This window comes from Salarias fasciatus, chromosome 8, assembly GCF_902148845.1.
Source record: "Salarias fasciatus chromosome 8, fSalaFa1.1, whole genome shotgun sequence".
NCBI lineage: Eukaryota > Metazoa > Chordata > Actinopteri > Blenniiformes > Blenniidae > Salarias > Salarias fasciatus.
In genome coordinates, this window is record NC_043752.1 from 17725794 (window position 1) to 17749566 (window position 23773).

A 23773-nucleotide genomic window follows, 5' to 3' on the forward strand; every position below is an offset into this window, starting at 1 on the left:
AGAGCACCAGGACAAACACAAACCGACACTCCATTCTGGAATTCAAAAAAAAAAAAAAAAAGGGAGAGAAAGTGGGAAGAAATTACATCTGTCTGACCCACTCGAGTGAAATTGGTGTTGTGCCCGGCAGACGAGCAGCCTGGTGATCGCAATCGCCGCTAAACGAATCCAAAAGCTCCTCAAAGACTTCATTCATCCAGCAGCAGATGACGGTGACAAGCTGCTCAACCTCGTTTTGTTGGGTTTTCAGCTTCCATCGCTCAGATGTAGGCGATGATAGCAACAGGGCGAGCGATCAGAAAGACATTACTCATCAGCTCAGTCTTTACAAATAAGCCGCGCAAATTCTACAGGTTGTATTTCATATGTGAATGAGAGTGTAATATACAGGATATACAAGTTGAAGCTTCTCCTTTGATGATCATGAATTCTCTGAAGTATTACGGAGAGAAAAAGTGAAATAATGTAAAGACATGCCGTTCTTGGTGGTGAAGAGAGAACTGCTGTTGCCAGAGTGTCAGAGTTCACATTGTGTGTGTGTGTGTGTGTGTGAGAGAGAGAGATTAAACTCGATGTGGCACTCCTGCAGATCATCTTAACACAGCTCCAATTACACAAGAGTTGATTAGACGCTGCCTGACGAACAGGCCGAGAGAAACAGGCGAGGACCCAGACGAGCAAATGAACCATAAAGAAAGTATCTCTGATTATTATGGGAGCAAAAAGCTCCACTGAGTGAGCGAAAGGTTTCATTTGAAATCCTCAGACAGACGGACGACGAGCCGAACCGCGGCTTGCAGCTCATAGAAGGAGGAATTATTACCTCGAGATCTGAATCTCAGATTCATTAGCAGGCGTCTGAGAGCGGAATGTGGAATTATTGAAGCAGAAAACCGTAGATCCGAGTACGAAACCTTTGCTAATTCAAAACAAAGAGAGAAAACAGTTTTTTTTGCAACACATAAAATGCACAAAGGGATAATCAGTCAAACATAAGGTCTGTGGGCTAACACAGGCACACAACAGGTTTTAATCTGGTCTGCAGGATGACCTTGAAATGTTCTAACAGGGAGCACTATTGGTTCTTCACACATTTCCTGTTGTTTAAATCAGATTTTATATAAAAAAGAAAAGGAATGGAATCTCAAATCTGAATATTCTTAGAATGTAGGAAAAATTTATTCACAGAAAATGAAGAATTGAGATGAAAAGGAGAAAAAAATGGACACATCCAAAAGCCCCACACGATGATTTGACCGTATGAAAATCACTTCATCCCATCAGAACACGAACACCGGCGGTCACTCCCTCAGAACGGCTGTGTGGAGAAGCCGTTCTCCGGCGGAGGGAAATCCATCAGCGAGGTGTTAAAGTCATCAAGCGGTCTAAAGACACGGGCCTCAAGACGCCGCCATGCAGAGCAACAAAAAGGCATCTTGTGTTGGGTGAGTGGTGCTGCTCCCAGCTTTTATCGGCCGAGGAATCTCTCACTTCCCTCCGCCTGCCGTACTCACGTCCACCGCGGCTGAACGCAGAGACTTCACACCCGGCCGCTGGAGGGTTCCGGGAAATGGAGAGAAACGGAACCATCCTTTAGCTACACACCGATACCCAGCACCAGTATGATATTAATGAGGATGTACGTATTATCATCTTCCTAACAGAGCTTGAACTGAATGCATTTTCAAAGCATCCAAATTGTGCAGTTTACAGTTTAGATCTGGGTCACTGCTGATTACCGAAAGATGTAAATAACCCCCGCCGCCTCCCGCCACCCAGCAGAGAGAGCGGTCCGGGGTGACTGTGTGGAAAAGGTTGCCTGTCCCGGGAGTGTCACCTCTCTGCTGGTGCCCTGCCTTGGAGACGCTCGGCGCCGGCCCTGACGCTGAGCCGGGCTGACAGCGCCACACACTGCCGCCTCGGCTACATTTAGAGCCGCCCCGTATTCACCGAAAACACCCGAGAGTGGTCTCCTCCGAAGACACTCAGCTCTCTAAACGACTGACTCCGGTCTGAGATGTTCTGATATTTCCAGCAGGTCTTGTGCCCACATGGCAGCACGGAGAGGCTCCGTGGGGGGGCCGATGTGAAGAGGCGACCGGTGAAACACAATCCGGGGGGATAGAGTGGTCGCAGGTGATGAAGCAGCTGAGGCGATGACGCCCAGAGGACAGTCGGAGGCCGGCGATCGGGGTGCCAGCCAGGGCTCTTCCATGCCACCACACCCAGCCAATTACAGTAATTAGAGGATCGTTTCCAGTTGCTGAAAGATTAAACGCTCAATTTCCTGGCTGCTAAGATAGCTCCTGCTAGATAACTTGGCGTGGAAAGTGAAAATGTCCTGCAGCAGTTTACCAAGTCTATGAGAGCTAGAGAGAATATAAAACAACAAAAACACCGTCGGGTTGCTCATATGGACTTTTGCACCTGAGATCCAGTGAAACCCAGAAACCCGTTACAGAGCCATAGCTCTGTGTTTTCAGAGGAGATCAGGTCCGGTTACAGGTGAGACCGAACCTCCGGGGGAGTTCTCTGTTCCGAACCTCTCTGACTGGAGCATTGTCAGGTTAATGAGAGCCTCTCCCCGCCGGCGTAACGGAGAAGAGTGGTGACTGTCAGTTTGCACCTCTCTATTCACGGCGCTGTGGGTCTAAACCCGATGGTGACACGAGGACTCACTCAGGAGGCTGTAACGAGAGCGGCCCGTCCCGTCCCGCCGTCTCCTCGGCTGGACGCTGCCGTGAGAGCATCGCCCGGTGCTTCTCAGTGCCGCAGCGCTGAAAGCACTACAGCTAATTGTTACATAAGGCTCGCTTCTCCTTTCAAGAAGTTTCCACTGTGATGAAAGTTTTTTCCACTTTCGGCCACCAGCAAAGTCTCGCGAGGCGCGAAATCTTCGGTGCCTCAATAGTTTTAGATACTGGATCACGTTGTTCTTTAAATATACGTCTCACATGTAATGCATAAAAGTACGTCCTGAATGCATCTTTCGGTTTGCAAAAAGACTCTTTAGTTCGCGACAAACAAACACCTGCAATTCTGATTTTTCGATTGATCTGCCATGAAACGACTGAACCGGTGCCCCTTCTCCCAACACTGTGTGATCCCTGTTACTATAAATGAGGAGTGACTTTAATAATTTCACACAGCCCCAGTCTGTTTCTCACTTCTCACCCTCCCGCCCACAGAGCCACAGAGCGAGCCGGCGAGCTGCTAAAGAGGTCCGGCAACTCGAAAAGCTTAAGCTCGCACAGCCAAAGTCAATCCGAAAGTCTTATCTTGGGTCAGTGACACCCTCACACACACACTTCTATCTGATTTTACAAACAATTGACGGAAAAAATCTCGTGAACCTCGCTCATGTAAACAGTGGCAGCTCCAAAAAAAATTGCTGAACATCATCCCGTACCCCAGTCATCCCTTTAAATCCGGCCTCTCCCGGCGGAACAATGGCAGAAATGTTTGGCCTTTGGAGCCTGGCAGCGGGGCCATTGAGCGCCTTGCCGCGGGATCGGATGCGGTGAATTAGTGCAAAGCCTCAGCGGAGAATAAAGCTGACGCAACGACACTGCTGTGGCCTAGCTGCTGTGCAACTATAGGCACGGCCTGAAAAAGCCCCAGAGTTTAAACAAATACTCCGGCATCGATGCCGATGAGCCTGATTATTAATGAAGATGGAACCTTTAAACCGTCACAGCTGGCGAGCCGGTGTTCGATATGAAGCAGACAGCATTATACTAATCTACAGCAGCTACCTGTGAGTTGATAAAAAGAGGCTCCAGGTGAGCTTTAAAGTAAACCATTGATCAGACCCTTGTGAAATCCCCAGTAAAAGAGGTTCTCCGTCTTATGAATGGCATCCTGCTTTCTCCAAAAAGGCCCCAAGCTAAATGCTCAAGTGGCATCTCACCATATGCCCGAGCAAAACAACCATATGCCCCACTGGTTAATTCATTTTCCCATGCCCATAAGGCCTTTGTTTATTTATGTTTTTTATTTTCTCCAGCATCTCTGCTTTTGAATATTTGCTCAGCCCCCCGCGTTGCATGACATTTTGGCCGTCCGGTGATATCTGTGACTTCCAAAAGCCCCGTGCCATTTGTTATAAATCCACCGTTTCTTGTGTCTATTCTGGTGACATTACAGATGAGTGTGTGTGTAGGTGTGAAAGTGACTGTGTCGGAGTGTGTGAAAGAACACACGAGAGTAAAGATAGGTCTCCGCTGAGTGTGTGCCGGTGCAGGGAGACAGAGAGAGAGAGAGAGAGAGAGAGAGAGACAGAGCGAGGCAGACAGTGCGAGGGAGACAGCAAAGAGAAATCGCCCGGAGATAACGGGGTCTGCGATGCCGCTGAGAAAAAAGGTCATCTTCTGGTAAATTCAGGGTAAAATTAGGGCCCCGGCTGGATTGAATCGGCAGATGGAGGATGGGCTCCCGGGGAGTCAGACCTGCTGCAAATAGCTGCGTGTTGCACACGTTCTCCTGAGAGCACATACATGGCATCATGAGAGCAAGGAGACGAGCTCCACTGTAGGACAACAACACAAAAATAATAAAGTGGACGAATGAGGTGAGCACATACAGCGACCCCTGAGAGGTCAACGTGTGTGTGTTTACCGCCAGCGCCTCCGTACGTCCCTGTTCTGCCGCTCACAGTGGGATAATGTGCAAAAAGAAAAAAAAAAAAAGAATTCAAAGGATTTTCCAACTTGATGGAATATAAACCACGTTAATCAGGACTGAGTAGGTTCACCTATTTTCCCTGCACTAAAGATGAACACGGCTTTGATCATAATGGCGACGCTCCCTTAGTCTTCGTCCCCCACACAGGTGGCGACGCTTGCGGAAAATAAATGAGCCCCGGCTGCAGTGTGTGTGTGCGCGTGTGTGTGTGCGTCTACCTCTAAATATAAATGACAGAAACACAGAAGGATCCAAGAGTGCCTGAAGACACCATCAGTTCAGCAGAGAGCCCTAATTTGTGTCATGAATGACAACATCTGTCATAATGAACTCGCCGAAACACAGTGTCACACGGCGGAAGTGGAAGGAGAGGCGAGCGGCGCAGAATGCTCACCGTGAAGGAGCTTAATTCTAAAATAATAATGATACAAATTTAACAGCCACATGTTCAAGCTTCAAACGGAGTGTTAAAAGAGTCAGGGACGAGCTGAAGGACTGAGCTTTCACCACGAGCGTCGGTTCAGGCCGTCGGCCGGGCAGAGGCCGGGGTCAGGGTCAGTGTGGCGAGGGGCGGCGGGGAGGACACTGGATCCCCAGCCGATTCATTTCTCACCCCCGGGGTATCGGCGGAGGGGCAGACAGGAGCTTTTCTCTCCACGCTGTCAAGGTGAGGACACGGTGAACCGTGGGCGCACGGCGAATACCCCCAGCATCTCGCCGCACAGCGCATTAGATAATGAGGAGGCTGTGGAAACTGAGCGCACAGGTTGATTCATCCCGAGTTAATGCTAACATATAGACCTGGAGACAATGCTGAAATGACTTTACTGTGTTGTTATTATTGGTGAAAAAGTATTAGGTTAAACAAAACAGTTAAAGATGGAATTTGAAAACGTCTTCTTGGGCTCACACACATCCAGGATGCAGTTTGCTGCGGTAATGAGGAGAATCGATCTCCCGTCTTGTCTGTTTAATCGTTTTCACCACGAGAGGGGAAAAGATTTACCTTCTCTGTTTAGTGATAAAAGCTCCTTCACCGGGAGATCACATAAAACAAATGAGATAAATGTAGTTTTAATTTATATGAACCCCAGCAGTTAGCTCTAAACTCTCGCACAAACCGGCCGGGGCCTTTCTGTGTGAAGACATGAAGTCAGCCATTCACTTCAAATTTCTCTCAGTTTTGCAGTTTAGCTCAGAACGTCCCTCCGTGTTCTCCTGTCCTGGACTCTGAGCAGGACCGGTCTCATGGAGAAAAGAGAAAAAAACGCAGCTGCAGGAGCCATTATGTAAAAGCATTAAGTGTGTCTGTCGAGGGCGGTGGAGAAGGTACCCACTGCTGTGGCGAAGACTCCTCTGATACGTTCACATGATGAAGAATTACACAGTCTGCAGGACAAAAGAGAGAATTAAACTGAGATTTAATCATGCGAAAGTGAGGAGTTCCTCAAATATCTTCTGGTACTTAAAGCTAAAAATGACGACGAGTGCTTAAGTGAGGATGGTTCGTTATTTGACAAGGCCATCAATCGCCACCATCGCCGACGTTTCTCAATTTTACGCAGGAACTTCTCCACCTACGCTGCCGAATCAGCCGTGTAACAACCAGCTGGGTCCAAGGACAAGACGGCCCTTTTCACAGCCATTCCGGCCGGCGCCGCTACCGTAATGTCACGTTCGCTAATCCCCGCCGACGAGAAACCAAGTCGCAAAACTGAAATGAGCAGGAATGGCTGCGGAGCCTGAAATAGCCACATCAAGACAGGAGTCTGGGAGAGTAATGTAATTGGAGTGCTTAGTGACAAGCTGAGCGAGGAGGGAGAGGAGGGACGGGTTCAGAGCTTGTTCAGGCCTCCTCGCGGCGTGCAGACGCAGCGGCGGCCAACCGACCGCTCGCTGCCATGGAAGGTGAGGAGGTGAAGGAGGCTCAGTGGCTTTTTTTTTTTTCATTCATTAAAAAAATTTCAGCATGAATTTGTGCATCTTCAAAGAATCATTTCCTCTCCAAAGCTCATCTATATTCTTATATTCTATCCAAAATGCTGATTTTGTGACATTCAGGAGTAGAAATCATTCTGTGTGTATTGATTTATTCCTGCTGTGAGGAGCAATGAGCCCCCAGAGCTCCCGAGCAGAGCCGGCCTGAGGCGAGAGTCGCTGTAAAAAATGAAATGCCGCCATCACTATCACCGGAAAGATCGAGAAAAAGTTTATTCTTAGGACCTTCCTGATTAACGCAGCTTCCACTGCGCTACACACTCCTGGCAGGAGTGAAACGATGGCGATCACACCACCACAAACTCTCTTTTCTGCTCTCGCCTCTTTGCAGGCTGCGATTTTAATGTGTCAGAGTTTCATCTCCAAAATCTGTTTTTCGGTACAACACGAGCATGTTTTCCTCTATTTAGCCTAAAACAACTATTTTTTTATGCTCCATTGATCAGCTGAGACAGCTCTGGTCCTAGTCGTTATTAGATCAATCTGTCGCTCCTCATGTTTTCCTCAGATCTTAAACTTCGGGTTCGCTCACACTGCTGCAGGCTGCTGGCGTCAGGCGGAGGAGCGGGGGAAAAAAAATGAGCCGTTCGGGTTATGAATGAGGCGTCAGCTGCAAGTGGAAAAACTTGAAGTTCCTCACGGTTTCGCTCTGTCATAAGGTCACACAGGGTCCTCACTGTGCCAGAAATAAGAGACATTTTCCATCTTCTGCTGTGGATGGTCGAGTTTTGTTTGGTAGCTCGGTGAAGTATTGCTGGCCAGTTTTAGCCCACGGGCCTTACGTTTCACACCCCTAGTTTAGACACTTTTTTTCCCCCTATACACACATCAGCATAGATGTTCATTTTTTCTACACGGTCTTCTTTTTTACCAGGACACAGCTCTCGAGAGAAGATCTTCAGTCTTCAGGTCTTAAAGATTAAAGATTAAAGTTTTAAAGAAGCGATTTGTATGAGCAGTGTGCGCACATATTCAAGTTAGAAGAAAAATGGCAAAAAACAGTCACATCAATTGGATATTTATTGCATTTATTTGATTTACGAATGCAATATAAACTACTTTTTGGGATATACTGTGTAGCAAAAACTAAATTCAAAGCTCGAAGACTGTGTTATAATGTTTCATGGTTCCAGATAAAAAACATGGGTTATTTAATGTTGCCGATGTCTGCTAGAGGCAGATTTTGCGGCTGACTTTATTCTTCCTGTCTGTACATATGTTGTTCTTTTTTCTTTTTGCTTCATTTCTGTAAATTCCCACTGGTCTGAAGCGGTGAAAAGGTGTTATATCTGTAGCCATGGAAGCAGCCGTGAATCCCACTTAGCCATCTCCCCGGGAGGCAAAACCCTCTCATTTAGACGCAGACATGCAAAGGATATGCGAGCAGCCACCTGTGATTATGCCGCGGTTACATAATGAGGTTTACAGTGGAGATGTGTGAACCTTGTGATCCGCTGTTCTCCGGGGCTGCGGCGCCGCGCGGCTGAAGCCTTTGCATTATGCGGCGGCCGGTGCAGGACCTGTTGCCGCCACAGACCGAGGAGCTGTAAAAGCGACGCTTTGGGCTCCATTAGTTGACGTCCTCGGCCAAACACAATAGCCTGGTGATGATCACACACAGGCTGCTGCAAATCACCCTCAGAAGTCTGAAATCAGAGGCTGTACGGGAGGAAGAATAGGAGCATAGAGAGAGAGAGAGAGAGAGAGAGAGAGAGAGAGAGAGAGAGAGAGAGAGAGGGTTCCTGCACTGATGAATCATTAGTGATAAAGCTGGGGCTGAGCCAGTACGGCTGTATTTAGAAACTTCTCACTCTTTCAACCCCCTCCCGTACTAATTGTCATCTCTTTTAGCGTTTGACTGATGACTGGCTCTCTGAAAAGATGTGAGAAAAGGGAGGCAGGCACTCGGTTTCCGAGGATAATGTCACACTTTGGAGCTGTCAGTGGTCGCCGTAAAGACCGGCAGCCGCGGCGGCGGCGGCGGCGGCGGCGGCGGCGGCGGCGGAAAAGCTTCAGCCTGCTGTGAGAAGAAAGGAACAGTGGCACACTGAGACAAAACACCTCCTGCTTTGACTGACATTCCTGTAACAATTTCAGTTGCGTCCGTCCTCAGGTCAGACGAGTTTGATTGGTTGTTATTGACAAGTGTGAAAGGCATCACTGTGCTGGGATGATATTTAAAATCTAGAGCCACAATCAGGAACCTAAAGGAACCTCCTCTCTGATGGGAGATGAGTCTTTAAAGTAAAGCCTGAACAAATGATTTGAAAAGTATGTGTTGCCGGCGGCGCTGTGTCCACCGTCTCGCGGTTAGATGAGAGGCTGCCTGTGTTTCCTGAATGATACGTCTGTGCATCAAGTTGCCGTCAACTGGTAGTGCCATGATGTGGGAGAGAGAGGGAGGGAGGGAGGGAGGGAGGGAGGGAGGCAACAAGACGGGGAGAGAAAGAAGTGGGGAGGAGGAAAAAGAGAGGGGGGAGGGAGGAGAGGGAGGGAGGCTGCAAATGGCAGCTTCTGTGACACCACAGGATGGAGAGGGCGGGAGAGAGAGAGAGAGAGAGAGAGAGAGAGGGAGAGAGAGAGAGAGCAAGAAACAGTCAGAGGGATGGAGTGTGTGTGTGTATGAGAGAGAGAGAGAGAGAGAGAGGGAGCAGCAGTACAACTAGATCAGATTGCAAAAGATTAATAGAGAGAGCTGTTCAGTTAATAAGTGAAATAGTTTTATGGGAAATGTGAGGGGCTGACTCGATGCATGGTTTCACAAAAAGGATGAGCAGAAGAAGACCGGCTGGAGCAATTACCCCGGATGATGGGAATACAAAAAACACTTTCTCGTTTGGATAGTTCTTATCAAACACCTGTTTTCACCGGCTGAGCGGCGGCGGCGGCGGCGGCGGCGGCGGCGGCTTGGCCCAAAGGTTCTGGTTCATCTCGTCTGCGTCTGGCTAAGACTCCTCCTGAAACAGAGAGAGACGAGGGATCGAGCGAGGATGAAGAAATTCAAAGGGGGTCTGAGCCTCCTGCCCAAGACGATGGGGAGATTTTCTGCACCGTTAGAGTAACAAAGAGGGAGCAGCTGCAGCGGCAGGCGGAGCGGACCATGCCTCAGTTTGGTTAACAGGGAAGAAACCGCGTTTGAGTCCTGCGACCGGGAGCAGGACAGGTAGAGATCAAGGTAAGACCGAGACAGAAAACTTCACCTCCAACTTTCAGTCCGACTGCGGTGTTTGTTAAATGTTACTGTCTGTAGAGGTCTACTGTGAAGCATGTCCACAGACGTCATGATTTTACGCAACGTAAGCGAGAGTTTGATTCAAAAACGGTGTGAAGGCTTGCAGTCAAACTGTTTCTTATCACTTTTATAGAAAAGAGCGACGCAGATTTCCTGCAGCAGAGAAGCTTCTGATTGCAGAATGGAGAAGTTTGTTTTGTTTAAGTATTATTTTAGAGGCCTTCTCTCGATGCAGACAGGTCTCCAGGTGCAAAAGGGTTAAAGACAAAGACGTAAAAGAAACCTCAAAAGTGGGCAACAAAAAGTGAAAATGGCTCCTGAAGCAGATGCCAGTAAAACAGCATTAACCTCTGACCATGAGGCATTTATCTCGATCCAAATCACATCTCATTACTGGGCAAAAGTGTTCCAGTTAGCAATGAAAGCATGGATTACTCACTATTACATGTTACATCAAACAACTGACAAATCACCGGCGGGCTGAACAGGAAGATAAACTAGTCAGTAAAGCTGATGACGTGTTGACGAGCTGGTGTTTTTAATTTTTCTGCTTGCTACAAGCTGAAAAACTGTGACGTTGCTTCAAAATGAACAATCCCAGGCAAAAACCTTCAGACAAAGTAAAGCATAATTAGATTTTTAACCGTTTTTGGAACAAAGAGAAACAGTTTTCAAGAGTATTCTGAGCAGAATCCCGACTGCGGAGATGTAAACAAACGCCGGGGCCGCGTTGCGTCTTCTGAATTCAGCCTCAACAAACGGCCCGCTGTTGTGAGGGCGGCGGACAAACACGGGCAGGTACTGATGGATGAATGTGTTACTTCAGGTACTTTTCTGTCCGTGCGTATAAAGAATTCACTGATGTGCGAGGACACAAAGGAGGCCGAGGATGAAGAGAATGATGATTATGCAATGTTGCCTGACAGTTCAATGACCTCATCCCGCTTTTCATCTCAGCTCAGCTCACTTTGATTCACTTTTATTGTCCAAACGGGATATTTAGCAAACGCATTTGGACAAAACTCAAAGTGCGCATTCACTAAAAGGACACATAGTAACTAATCTGCAACTCTGACTTAATATGAAACGTCCAGCTCTGTGATAACCTGGAAGGCTGTTCGGTCTAATCAACAGGTGTCACTTAAAATGAGGAATTGCAGAGTTCACATTTAATATGGGTGATTCAGCTTTGGTGAATGGGCACAATTAAAAAAAACAACCCAAATAGAGATCAAAAAAGCCCAGGGGAGGCGCTCGCATGTGGCAATGATCAATGGATGGAAACCAGGTGTTTGAACAGTGGAATGGCTACAGGTGCAGCTTACAATCAGCTGCAGGTGTAGCTCTGGTTGCTGAGGGATTTCCAGCTGTTACGCCAACGTCATGAGATGACTAAATGTTTCTAGAAAGTCTAATCAGTTCTGTATTAACATTTCTTTGAAGGAGCACCGAGTCCAACGGTCTGTGGAGTCACTTATTCAGGTTTTCAGCTGATTTTTTCTTGTCTTTCAGCTTTTGAAATGAGACTAAACCCTGTTAACTACAGTAGAAATGCAGTCGGACAGCATCCCTGCACGCTGGAGCGGTGTTGCTTTCTATAGGAAAATACCTGTAGGTCACTTGAGACGAGATGAGTGAGCTATAGGAAAATACAATGACACCCGAGACTCGGCTCTTCCCTCACAATGGCCCTGGGAGGTGGGCCGGGATCGCAGCTCCTCGGGAGCTCAGTTTCCTGCATCGTGCTCGTCTTGAGACGAGGCGCCCTCTCCCGCTCCACTTCAGCGTCCCTCCCAGTCCCTCCAATTATTTTGCACATCCAATTATTCACTCTATTTATCCTAATCAGCTGCGAGCTTATCGTTGCCCCCCCTCCTCCTCCTGCTCCGTCACTCCTCTCAACTCCCCGAGAACACACACCGAGGACCGGCTCACTAAAGGCTGTTTAAAAGAAATCACAATCCCAGTCTTTCTTTATGAATCAAAGCTCTTCGGTCAAGAACGGAGTCTTGGCAGAACAACAACAATAAAATAGAAATATCCCAGGTAATAAATAAATGCAGCAGCATGAACGGTCTTCCTCTGAGCTTTAATTCATTCACAAATAAATTAAAGTGGACTGAAAGTGATATATTGGCAAACTAAGGGGAAAAACTTAAAGAACTGTTAATATCTTCAAATACATTATGCCTAAAGATATTCAATTCTACAAACCTGCAGCCAAGACTGTAACTCTCTGGTTTATAATGTCACACTTCATGTTTTACGATTATTAAGGACTGAATCCCAGTCAATGGTCTGGTCCATACGTGCACATCCTTTCAGGGGAACAATCACATTTTAAAAGCAAAAGAGGCTTTCAGCACTTATCTGGCGACGATATGGAAGCAGGGTTTTTATTTTCACTTATCAAATGGACACCAGGCTCTCCAGCACCGCAGCATGATACGGACACTGTGCGCCGCGGAGGGCCGTTCAGGTCATGCGTGTAGAGCAGAGACCATAAATATAATGTGAAATGATCCATCTCATTTATATATCAATGCCTTGCAGTGCAGCCACCTGCCTGAACAGGGTTGATAAAGGGTAGGGCAAACAGGATTATTTACACTGTCCGGCTGAAAGTAAAGAGCAAGACACAATTACAAAGGCTAAAACAAACCTTGTTTGTTATTCATAGTTTTTTAATTACCATACCTAAGAGGAAGGGAAGGCTGTGGCTATTTTTAGCAGTAACAGCTGTGCTCTTTTGGGAGTGGAGGGAGATATTGTCAGAAAACCGAGCAGGGACTCAAAAGGAAACTAGAAATAGCAACATTTAGTTACAGTATGCCTTCCTGATATAGGTACGGGTTTAATCCCGGGGGCCTTCTGAGACCGTGCGTGACGTAATCTGGCAGACCTGGAAAACTTGCGCCTGGAAAAAGTTGGGGCTGGAGTGTGAATATGGTGTGAGAGTGCGGCAGCCGGCGGGGCTCGGGGGATTTGGGAGCGCACATGAGTGAGCCGTCGGGTCTTCAGGGCCCGAATCAGACAGACGCGCAGACGCACGGCGGATGTGGCCAGGCGATAAAAGCTGTCTGCGCCCACAGGGGGCTCGGCCCGGCTCCCACGGGCAAAACTCCTTGACCCGGAGGCACAACACTCAGCGCCGCAGCAGCAGCAGCCAGGTTATCTGCTGCCGAACATAGACTGCGATGCTGCCTTCATGCTGGAGATCGCTTTCCTTCTATACATGACGGAGTGCTTCAAACCGCCAGATGGGTTGTAATGTCACTGTACACTTATTTCCCAATGTACAAACACCACGGATGTGCAGTACACGCCGCTGCACCAGGCATCGCTGCACCACGGCGCTCCAGAGGACGGGGTTTATACGTACACTCCATTCTCACAACATGATTTATAACCCTGCAAATTGTACAGAATGGGGTCAAAGAAATAGAGCCTTTCGCTCTCCGTCTCTGGTTGTAGCATCTGGAAATTCACGTCCATGGGTTCAGTGGCATACATACAACTCCCCAAGGAGTTTTTAATACACGTACATAAAGAACCAAGCAGCCCGAGCTAAAGCGCTGTCCTGACGGGACAATGGGAAAGTTGTTGCACAGCAGAAGAGGTGGAGGAGCGCTGCCTGTCTGCTGGAGGCGCGTTGACTGAATGCCTTGCCGCTGATAGACTAAAAATACAGACGTGGTGAAAATTAACATGCGATAGCCTTGTTGTCGCTGCGAACTGTCACAGGCCTCCTGCTGATACGAAAAGCCAAACCACGTTCGCACCGCCGGCTCACACAGCGGTTCGAATTCTGAACACAATATAACAAAAAATCAACATCTGGTGTCAGATGACTAAATTCGTGTCCGCTGCCAATCTTTTTTTTTTTCTGAGAAAAGCACAGGAAATGCTCTGTGACACAAGTGGGTGTGCTCTGAAGCCAGCTCTTCGCGTACCCACCGACATCAAAAGACACGAGGGCCCTTCAGCGAGGGCCAATCGGAGTTTGAGTCGTGACGTCTGGAGAGAGCAAGACGGCGAGCAGAGGAGCAAAGAAACCAGATCAAGTGGGATTACGTATGAAACGGAACAAACAACACAATTTCCAGAACAATCGCGCAAATTATCGATGCACCGATACTGGTATTATTATCAGTCCATCCCTACTAAAAACAATTCTATGGAAAAAAAACTTTAAAAGTCCATCATGAACTTATGAAATTAATTCTAAATTAAGCAGGATACAAATGAAGGGACGTCTGATATTATGTAATGTGGGAATCCAACTCGAGAGTCACCATCATCAAGGCATAATAGGTTGTGAATATGATTTCGCATGTCCAATATATCACTGATCGGTCATGAGAAGCTGCTGTGATCGGTGAGTTTGTGCCTATACCGTGTGATTTATCTGTTATATCAGAGAGAAGTTCACAATGTTCCTTTCTGTCCGCTGTCTCTGCAGGGATTGGATAAATGCATCAGGCTCCCACCCAGCTCCATCAATGACTCACTAAAATGCAGCTTAGCCAGTGATCAAGCTGAGAGGGGAGCCTTGATCGCACGCCGGGACTCCGGGCCCGGCCCTCTGCTCCGACCCTGCAGCTGGAGGCGCCGTCGGGAGCATGAGTGTGGGAAGGATCAACCGCTACAGCATCGTGTCGTCCGAGGAGGAGGGCCTCCGCCTCACTACCATGCATGGCATGAACGGCTTTGGCAACGGCAAGATCCACACGCGCCGCAAGTGCCGCAACCGCTTCGTCAAGAAGAATGGCCAGTGCAACGTGCAGTTCGCCAACATGGACGACAAGTCGCAGCGCTACATGGCCGACATCTTCACCACGTGCGTCGACATCCGCTGGCGCTGGATGCTGGTAGTCTTCACCCTCGTGTTTGTGGTGTCCTGGCTCGCCTTCGGCTTGGCGTTTTGGGTCATCGCCTTGCTGCACGGCGATCTGGACAACCCGGCCGGAGACGACAACTTCACCCCGTGCGTCCTGCAGGTCAATGGATTCGTGGCTGCCTTTTTATTCTCCATCGAAACGCAGTCGACCATCGGCTACGGCTACCGCTGCGTGACGGAGGAGTGCCCCGTGGCCGTCTTCATGGTCGTCTTCCAGTCCATCGTGGGCTGCATCATCGACTGCTTCATGATCGGCGCCATCATGGCCAAGATGGCCCGGCCGAAGAAGCGAGCGCAGACTCTGCTGTTCAGCCACAACGCGGTCATCGCCATGCGGGACGGGAAGCTGTGCCTCATGTGGAGGGTGGGGAACCTCCGCAAGAGCCACATTGTGGAGGCCCACGTCAGGGCGCAGCTCATCAAGCCCCGGATAACCGACGAGGGGGAGTACATCCCTCTGGACCAGATAGACATCAACGTGGGCTTCGACAAAGGCCTGGACAGAATCTTCTTGGTTTCGCCCATCACCATTCTCCACGAGATCGACGAGGAGAGCCCACTGTTTGGGATCAGCAAGCAGGACTTGGAGACGGCGGACTTTGAGATCGTGGTCATCTTGGAGGGGATGGTCGAGGCGACCGCCATGACCACGCAGGCTCGCAGCTCCTACTTGGCCTCCGAAATCCTCTGGGGTCACCGGTTTGAGCCGGTCTTGTTCGAGGAGAAGAACCTCTACAAGGTGGATTACTCTCACTTTCACAAAACCTACGAGGTGCCGTCCACCCCCCGCTGCAGTGCCAAGGACATGGTGGAGAACAAGTTCCTCGTCCCGAGCTCCAATTCCTTCTGCTACGAGAACGAGCTGGCCTTCCTGAACCGCGAGGAGGAGGAGGAGGAAGAGGACGTGGGCGGCGGGAGCCGAGCGCTGGCGAACCTCAGTCCGGACCGGAACAGCCGGCACGAGTTTGAACGTTTACAGGCCACCAGGGCACTGGACCAGAGGTCATACCGGAGAGAGTCAGAGATATGACCTCGACCCGCTGACCCGGGGTCACGCTTCAGTAACTTTATAAAAGGGTAAAAATGCAGAGCAATGCAACGTGCCATAGGAAAAGCTGACTACTGTGAAAGAGTGTAAAACTAATAGGACACCAAAAAAAGGGACTTAACTGGAAGGAGTGGGACATAGCGAGAGTGCACAGCTTAGACAACTGTGGTAAGGAATGTCTACAATTAAGGAAAAGGCAGAGAAAGACCTTCTTCCTTCATGGAAACTTGAATCTTTTTTCACCCGGTCATCATTTTGAGTTGAGAGTGTTTATTGAAAGTACATTTAAAGAAAAACCTATTATAATCAAATCTTAGATGTAAATACCTTTCTTAGATAAGTTATGTTTTGTGTGCAGTATCGATTTCCAAAAACACCTTTTGAAAAAAGAAAAAAAAAAAACAAAAAAAAACACTAGTTGCTCTCACAACTTGTTCCTGGCCACAAATGATAGTGTTACAAAGCTTCTCTTGAGCTCTCCTCGCGCCGCCGTAATTTGCTGGACGTGCGTTCAGTGACACATTGAAAATTCATGCACTGTAGCATTCAGATGCAACGAGCCATGATGAAGCATCTGACAGCGAGCCACCGAGAACAGCACAACAACAACTTCGTCTTAGTATTAACAAGCTCCCAAAATCAGCATCCCAACACGCAACGCTGGGATCGTAGCCCAAGCTAATTGTGTGTTATGGATCGCAGTCAAGACGAGAATAGACAATAAACTAGAGGAACATTTGTTTATTATCTCCCAGCGGTTGCTACGAGACGGAAACAGAATGATTCAGCTGATGAGACATGGACGGAGACGACTGAGACGCCCAGTCAAACAACAACTTAATGCACATAAAACCTAAATAAACATTGTCTAACAAAGGCACAGTCTGGATTTAGTTTAGATTGAATCACTAAGAATGCACTTTAAAGCAAACCTTTTACCGAACAGAAACCACGCAGTCACCTACACGTAAGGAAACAAGAGAGACTGCTGTGATTAAATGCACATTATGTGCAATTGCTCAAATTCAAAGTGAATCTATGCACATGAACCTTCTATTGCACAGGAATTAATCAAGCTCTGTGTGAGAGCATATTTGAGAATCCAATAATTTCACAAATCCATTTGAAAGTATTAAATGAATGCGAGATATATTTTTATTGCTGTAAGCTATCCAGAGGTACCCTGCTGAAGAAACACGCGTCACGAAGGGCCCGTGTCTTAACAACACTCCGTTTTGTCTTAAGAAGGTTAGAAATGTCTAGACGAATTAGCAGAGTTGGACAGCTGACATTTAAACTGCTTTCACGTGAACGCTGGGCGAACGTTCGGCTACTAGCGGGGATCGGCTCCGTTTCAGAGTGTACCTGTGGTGCGGAGAATCAAAGATCGCAGTGCGTCCGCTAGCTAAACCGAAAACAAGCAACACTTAAGTATTACCCCGTTTTTCACTGCCTGATGCGTCGACAAACATCTCCCGCTGCAAACAGCGACTCAGCAATATGGAGAGTAGCAATAAACACTAAAGCACATTTTCTTCGTCACTTTTGTTATGTGTATTCTTAATGTTCCAGTGACAGACACTAAAAACCCTTTTTCACCCATTTTGTTGGGAATCCAGGTGGAATAGGGTGGAATATTAGGCTGTATTTCACTCATATGCATCAGATTCCTCGGTTTCGATACCAAAGTAATGAAGTGTAGCTCAGATTTAGGGTTTGAATTTATTGTTCCCTCGGTAATTTTCCACAATCAGCTTAGACTGACATTGAAAAGATGAAGAATCATCATCTGTAAAAGTGTTAAAGTCTCCAGTTTACTTTGAAAACGCTCGAAGACCCAGACGTACGACGCATGATCCCTTTTCTTAATGCCTAGTCAGAGTTTATCAATCAAATCTCGACGTTTCTGTTGCGTCGCAAACCCCTGCTCATCCAGTCCCGCTGACGCCTTGTTACCTCGCTCCGACCCGGACGTCACCTTGAACAATTTCAGTCAAACCATCACATGTTAAAGACTGCAAATGTGTAAAGAAGTGACTAACTACATGACGAGGAGAGAGGAGAACCATAAAATGGTCGAAATCTTGGTCACAATGACTAATCCTTTCCTAGCCGTGGGTTAACTCTAGTGATAAGTTTGAGTCTATAGTAGCTCTTAGTTATAAGTTGCTTTTTGTAGAAGATTGTAGAAGGTTGTAAAATACAGATTTTTTTTTTTTTTTTGGCTAAGTGAAGAATTCTTTACCCAATCCTAAACATTTATAAGGGTCATTACCTTCTGGGAAGGTTGAGTGCACTGATTTGTGAAACCTCTGCACCTACTCACAGCGTTTCAGTGGCTAAAACGATGAAAAGTTCACAGCTTTTAACACTGAAACGCATCCTTTCAATCATGTCTACTGAATTTTACTTTTTTTTTTTTCCAGAGATTGTTTCAGCTTTGATGTTTGCCCACCTGAGCCCTTAAAAAAAGAAGCACACACAAAGGTTTTAGGGAAACATAAAGAGTTTATAGTGTAAAAAGCATAGTAATGTTATAAAAAAAATGATAATAGGGAGCAGCCAGGCTGAACAAACCTGCTTATTTTTATACAAAGTTCTTTTTGATAGAATACAGCAATCGATATTTATCTGTTTATACCAGCGTACTACAATGAAATCACTATCAAGAGGCAAAATATCATTCTTGTCTTAGTTTTCAATGATCTAATTTCTGTTGTTTCCTTTCTGCACAGAAGCTGATGATTTCACAGGTATTTCTCTTAAAGGGATAAATTGGAGAAAAGAAAACTTTGACCTCTGTAGAAGTCTTCCTATGTCCAGCAAACTGTCTTCTGGGCTTTTGATTTTAATTCAGAGTCATTAAATTATTCAATTAAAAAACTAATTGTGAAAAAAAGGGTTGTTTTATCTTATTTAATTTTTTTTTCTTCCTTGTTTGTTGGGCACGATCCATCAAGTCGCTGCTGTTTAGAAATGAAAGACGCGATTGAAACAATCGAGGTGGGCTTGGAGGGAACACTGTGACAGCTGAGCTAACGCACGACCGCGAGCGCCGCCTTCAAACCAGAGATCGAGCTTCATGTCCCCGCAGTCAGATGACTTCCTGGTCCCGCGCCAATTATTCAAGAAGGTTCATTAATTAATCACCGCGACACACAAACAACCACCGGGGCCAGAGGCCTTTTGGCCCGGCAGGCCTGGGAAACCGACAAAACCGACGCCTGAGAGATGGTTATTACTGTCCTGCGTGGAAAACGCCATGTTTACACTGATATTCATGCTCCACAACTGGAAGGAAAATAAGAAAAAAAGTAAAGATCACCTGCAGTGATCACCTGAAACAATTCAATATATGTAAGACTGAGATCTCTGGCCCTCCGCTCTCGCTGAATAATGCAGGTCGGGCTGATTAAGTCGCCCACAGTGAGCGGCAAACGCTGGATTATCACGCCGGCCGGCCGGCCGGCCGGCTGTGCTGAGCCCCGGCGCTGGGTCTCAGCACTGACCGTCACCCGGATCACCGATGCTACGCCGGGAGCTTTTGCCAAGTTTGATTATGTAACGTGAAGCGGGCTTTGTGCGCGACTGGGTGTCACACATGTCGAGGAAAAGTGAAGCTTCGGGGATTAGCGGCGGCCTCGTGTAAATGAGAGATCTGGAAACGCAGCGTGGGTCGCGGACCTCAAGATTAGACCGGAGTGTGTCTTTTTGATGGTCGTGACGTCCGACCGTTGTGGCGTTATCGCGGGATTAGACATCAAGAGGTCTTGGATAATTGAGAGCACGTCAGGATCAACTGCCCTGCAAGTGAGATGGTTGATATATAATCCCAAACATGTGCCTCGCTGACGGAACGCTCCGGTCTGCCGGGACCGCCGGATTCATCCTTTATTGATTTAAGGTGGGAAATACATGAACAAACCGGTTTTCATCAGGGTGAAAATATTTGGTAAGCAGTTAAACTAAAACCGCAGAAACACTGGTTCACCAGTCTCTCTCTCCACGCTGTTGGCATGAAACCCTATTAATTACCTCCTGGAGGCTGTTGCCACGTAACCCGCAGGCTGGAGAGGAAAAAAAACAAAAAACACTGCAGCTGACGTTCATTACAAATACTCTATAGATTGATAAAAAAATAAAAAATAGGTTGGTTTGGTTTTTTCACCAAACATTTTGATGTCATGGAGATATTGTGTCTAAATTATGCAACAGCCGAACTGACAATCGCGCTCCCATGGGATTGTCCCTTCTGTGACTCCACGGGAACAGTTGATGGAGCCAGCTGGGGTCTGGACTCGCACATTTGCTCACATGACGTAAAACAAAAAGGCATCACACCTACCCAAGTCGTCTGGAACCAATTAAAGCGCACAAAAGGAGACGGGAGGAAGTCGCCGGGCCAGGATCTCGGCCAGCAAGCCCATAAAGGCGAGTTATAATTAATGCAGGAGCGAACTCCCCGTAGCCTGAACTGTTGATGACAGTAAAATGAGGGAAAGTGTGTTGAGGGGGCTATATAAAGCTCCTCGGTGTCAAACCACATGCGGCTCTGCGGAAGATCTCCCAGTTAGCTCCTGTGAGATTATCACTCAATCACAGAATTCCATGTAACCGTAACTCTGTCTGGCTCAATGCTGATTTGACGAGGAAGGTATATATCTATATATATGCTATCTCCGTTTATGAGCCCGGCATACAGCGATTCAGATGAGCAGCAGAGCGTGAATGAAGACCATTAAAGAAAAGAAAAAAAGCAATGTGGATCCGACTCCATTTACATCAGTCCTCTTGTTAATCAATAAGTGCGACATGAGCGAGTGACTTAAAATGGCAAATGATTGCGCAATTATGACATTTTCCATCAAATCTGTCCACAGTTTGTGTGGTTTGGTCAACTTTCCTCTGAACGAGTTGGATCTCTGTCTCCAGCACCTCCTCATGTCTTCTTCTCCAGTAGAAAACCATCGATTCTCATAAACATCTATGAAATGACACGATGGTTTTCTACCTTTGTTATCTTACTCATGAGGGTTTCACTGAAATAACCACGGTATTTCCTGGAAACACAGCAGTCTACATACCGTTCAAAAAGTGCTGCCGACTTCACACAAAGAACAACCTGATCCGGTTTACAGTCCGACGGTGTGACGGGACTTGATCCAACAACCGAGACATGTTTTGTCGTCTGCTGCCCAAATGGAAGAAGCGCAGCAGCCCTGTCCTTCTACTCACGCTCGTCGTGTTGTGTAAAGAGCTCACTGGCGTTTCAGAATGCCTCATTTTGAAAACTTCACTCGATAAGAAATTATTAATATTAATTTAGACTGTTTTGGTTTCGGAGTCCTGGTGTTTGCTGACTCACTCTCACACACTGACTGACACTCTAACACCCGTGAAGCTGTTTTTTTGTTTTCCTAATTTGAAATCTGAATTTCTGCAACATCTCCTTAGTATCTCCAGGATTAACTGCTGCTCAGGACGGGAGGGAGGCGCAACATCAAACATGCTGACGCATTCTGTTTCTTATCTTATTCTGGTTACAATACGGCGCCTCTGGTCGATCCTGATTCATGGAGCAACATGAATGGGCAACCTGAGGGGACGTGAAGAGGCCACTCTCATTTCCTGCCTCTCAACCCAAGGTAATTACCTCTGTGTGCCCAGAGGCACTCAGAGTGTCTTGGAGGAGAGAAAAGAATGAGTGAAAGACAAAGACTCCAATGTTGTGAAGGGAAAAAAAAAAACTGGATAAAAATCAAAGAAGAATTTTGAGTACAGCTCAGAGACTCAAGCTGTGAGATATTATTTCTACTCACTTCAATTATTCCTGAGAAATCATCCAACTCTGCATTGCTTTGCACTCCATGTGCACATTAGTGGCTTATTTACCCGAACCTCCAAACGAATTTACTAAATTACTTCAACAGAACGAATAAAAAAAAATAAAAAGTAGTTTGAAAGTAGCAGCTGTTTTTAGGAGGTTTATCTGTGAAGCTGCTGTAAAGAACAATTATCAAACTGAAAAAAAATAAAAGAATGCCTTCACTGTGAGAGTTAGACAAGTGGATTTTCAGGTCTGTGGAAGTAAACCTGGGTGAACGTATTCACAGAGGTCATTTTGAAAGATGTAAAAACCAGCGCGCCCCGGTTTCCTGGACAGAGCCCAGAGCGAGGAGACACATCTCAGTAACAGTCAGAGAGAGAAAGGGGCGAGCGAAGCCGCGTCTGTCCCATCAGTGAAGTCATGAGAACGGATGCTGAGAGATTACAATATCTCCGCTCTCCCCAGAGGGACGCTCACATCTTTTAGCACCCTCTGCTAATGTGGTTCAGACGGATGGGATCCTGCTTTCCCAATACTCTCCCACACACACACTCACAAACACACACACACACATATCTCACAACCTCGTCACCCCTCCATCCATCGCCTACCTACTTCCTGCCAGAACACTGGAATCATCTCTTACTGGCCGGTGTCATTTTGTCCCGGGACACAGGACTCGCTCCGCTTGTCTCTGTCTCAGGTGTCACACAGAATGGACGTCTTTGTTGCCGCAGACTCAATGACGGATCTTCACTTGCAGAGGTACCTGGCTGGTTTTCATACGGAGAACAGTATCCCTTTGAAAACAAGCAAGAATGGAGCGTAAATGTGGGAATATGACGAACAAAACTCCTGCTTGAGGAGTTTATCTTATATTACAATTACATATACTGTTCAAAATAAAGTAAGCTTTTGAAAGTTCATAAAAGACAAGAGTTTTGAACAAATAACTGCTTTTTAATCTCAACATAAAGAATCCACTTGAAAGATGTATTGCTCTCTGGTTCTATTAAACCATGACTTGCTTTTTATATCTTTTGAATCTAAGATCTAGAATCTTTTTAAAACAAGCTTTAGAATTTGTTAAACATCCAGTGTGACGAACAGCCTGTTGAATGAAAAACAAAGGACTATTAAACTGCTAAAATTGTAATAAACTGCACACTGTGAGATAATCAAAGCAATTACAACACATCATGCTGTATGCAATACACTGAACAATTGGTCAAAATGAAAACACTAATCAATAAACCAGAAACAATACTGGGTTCCATTTCATCAAGCTTGAATAGCCAGAACAGGCCGCACTGTGGGCCAGTGGTTAGTGCTCTAGCATTACATTGGGTATGTGTGTGGGCTCATCTACTGGCTGGATCCTGGTTATTTCCTCAGTCCAAAAACATGCATATAGTTTATTTACTGACCATTCAACTGTGGACAAAGGTGGGATTTCACATGGAAAGGTCACCTGACCATTACAGGACAAACGCATTCACACTGAGGGGCAATTTTGGATTTTTGGAGGCTGCAATTTTTTATAACTGTGGGAGTAAAGCTATATACACATGGGGGAAATGTGCAAACTCCACACAGAAAGGTCCAGCTGGTATCTGAACTCACAATCTTATTGTGAGACAAGAGCTTATCAATTCACATAACAGAAGAACATAGATAAGTGATTAGAAAATGTGATTAGTTACATAAATGAGGACTATGTTTGTTTTGTCTCTTTCAGTGGAAATTAAATTACGATTTTCACATATTAGTCAGATTAAAGTAAAAATAAACGCGCAGGCAGGATGCCTGCCAGTCTCACCAAAGTAGCACTTTGTTAATTAGCGAATTTCTGTCCTCTGCTCACTTATTTAGCTTGTTGTTTTACAACTTCAGGTTCAGCTCAGGTTAAGTACTTATTTACCTGAATTTCCCAAGTGCTCGACTCGCAGGCTCCAGCTGAGATTATTAATCTGGGGAAGAGCGACACCGTGCGTCACAGCGAGGACGCTCCTGCGAACGGGTCCGAATTCGACCAATCAGCGGGCAGAATACTGAGACGTCAGCACGTCAGCCAATCACAGCGCA

At 46.7% G+C, this 23773-nt stretch overlaps 1 protein-coding gene across 1 annotated transcript; it reads left to right on the forward strand.

Annotated features, from left to right (window-relative positions):
- Positions 1-14528: 14528 nt before the first annotated feature.
- Positions 14529-16141, forward strand: kcnj12a (potassium inwardly rectifying channel subfamily J member 12a). Its single transcript, XM_030098326.1, has one exon. The coding sequence runs from the start codon at positions 14536-14538 to the stop codon at positions 15841-15843; it is 1308 nt and encodes a 435-aa protein (XP_029954186.1). The 5' UTR covers positions 14529-14535; the 3' UTR covers positions 15844-16141.
- The last annotated feature ends 7632 nt before the right edge of the window (positions 16142-23773 follow it).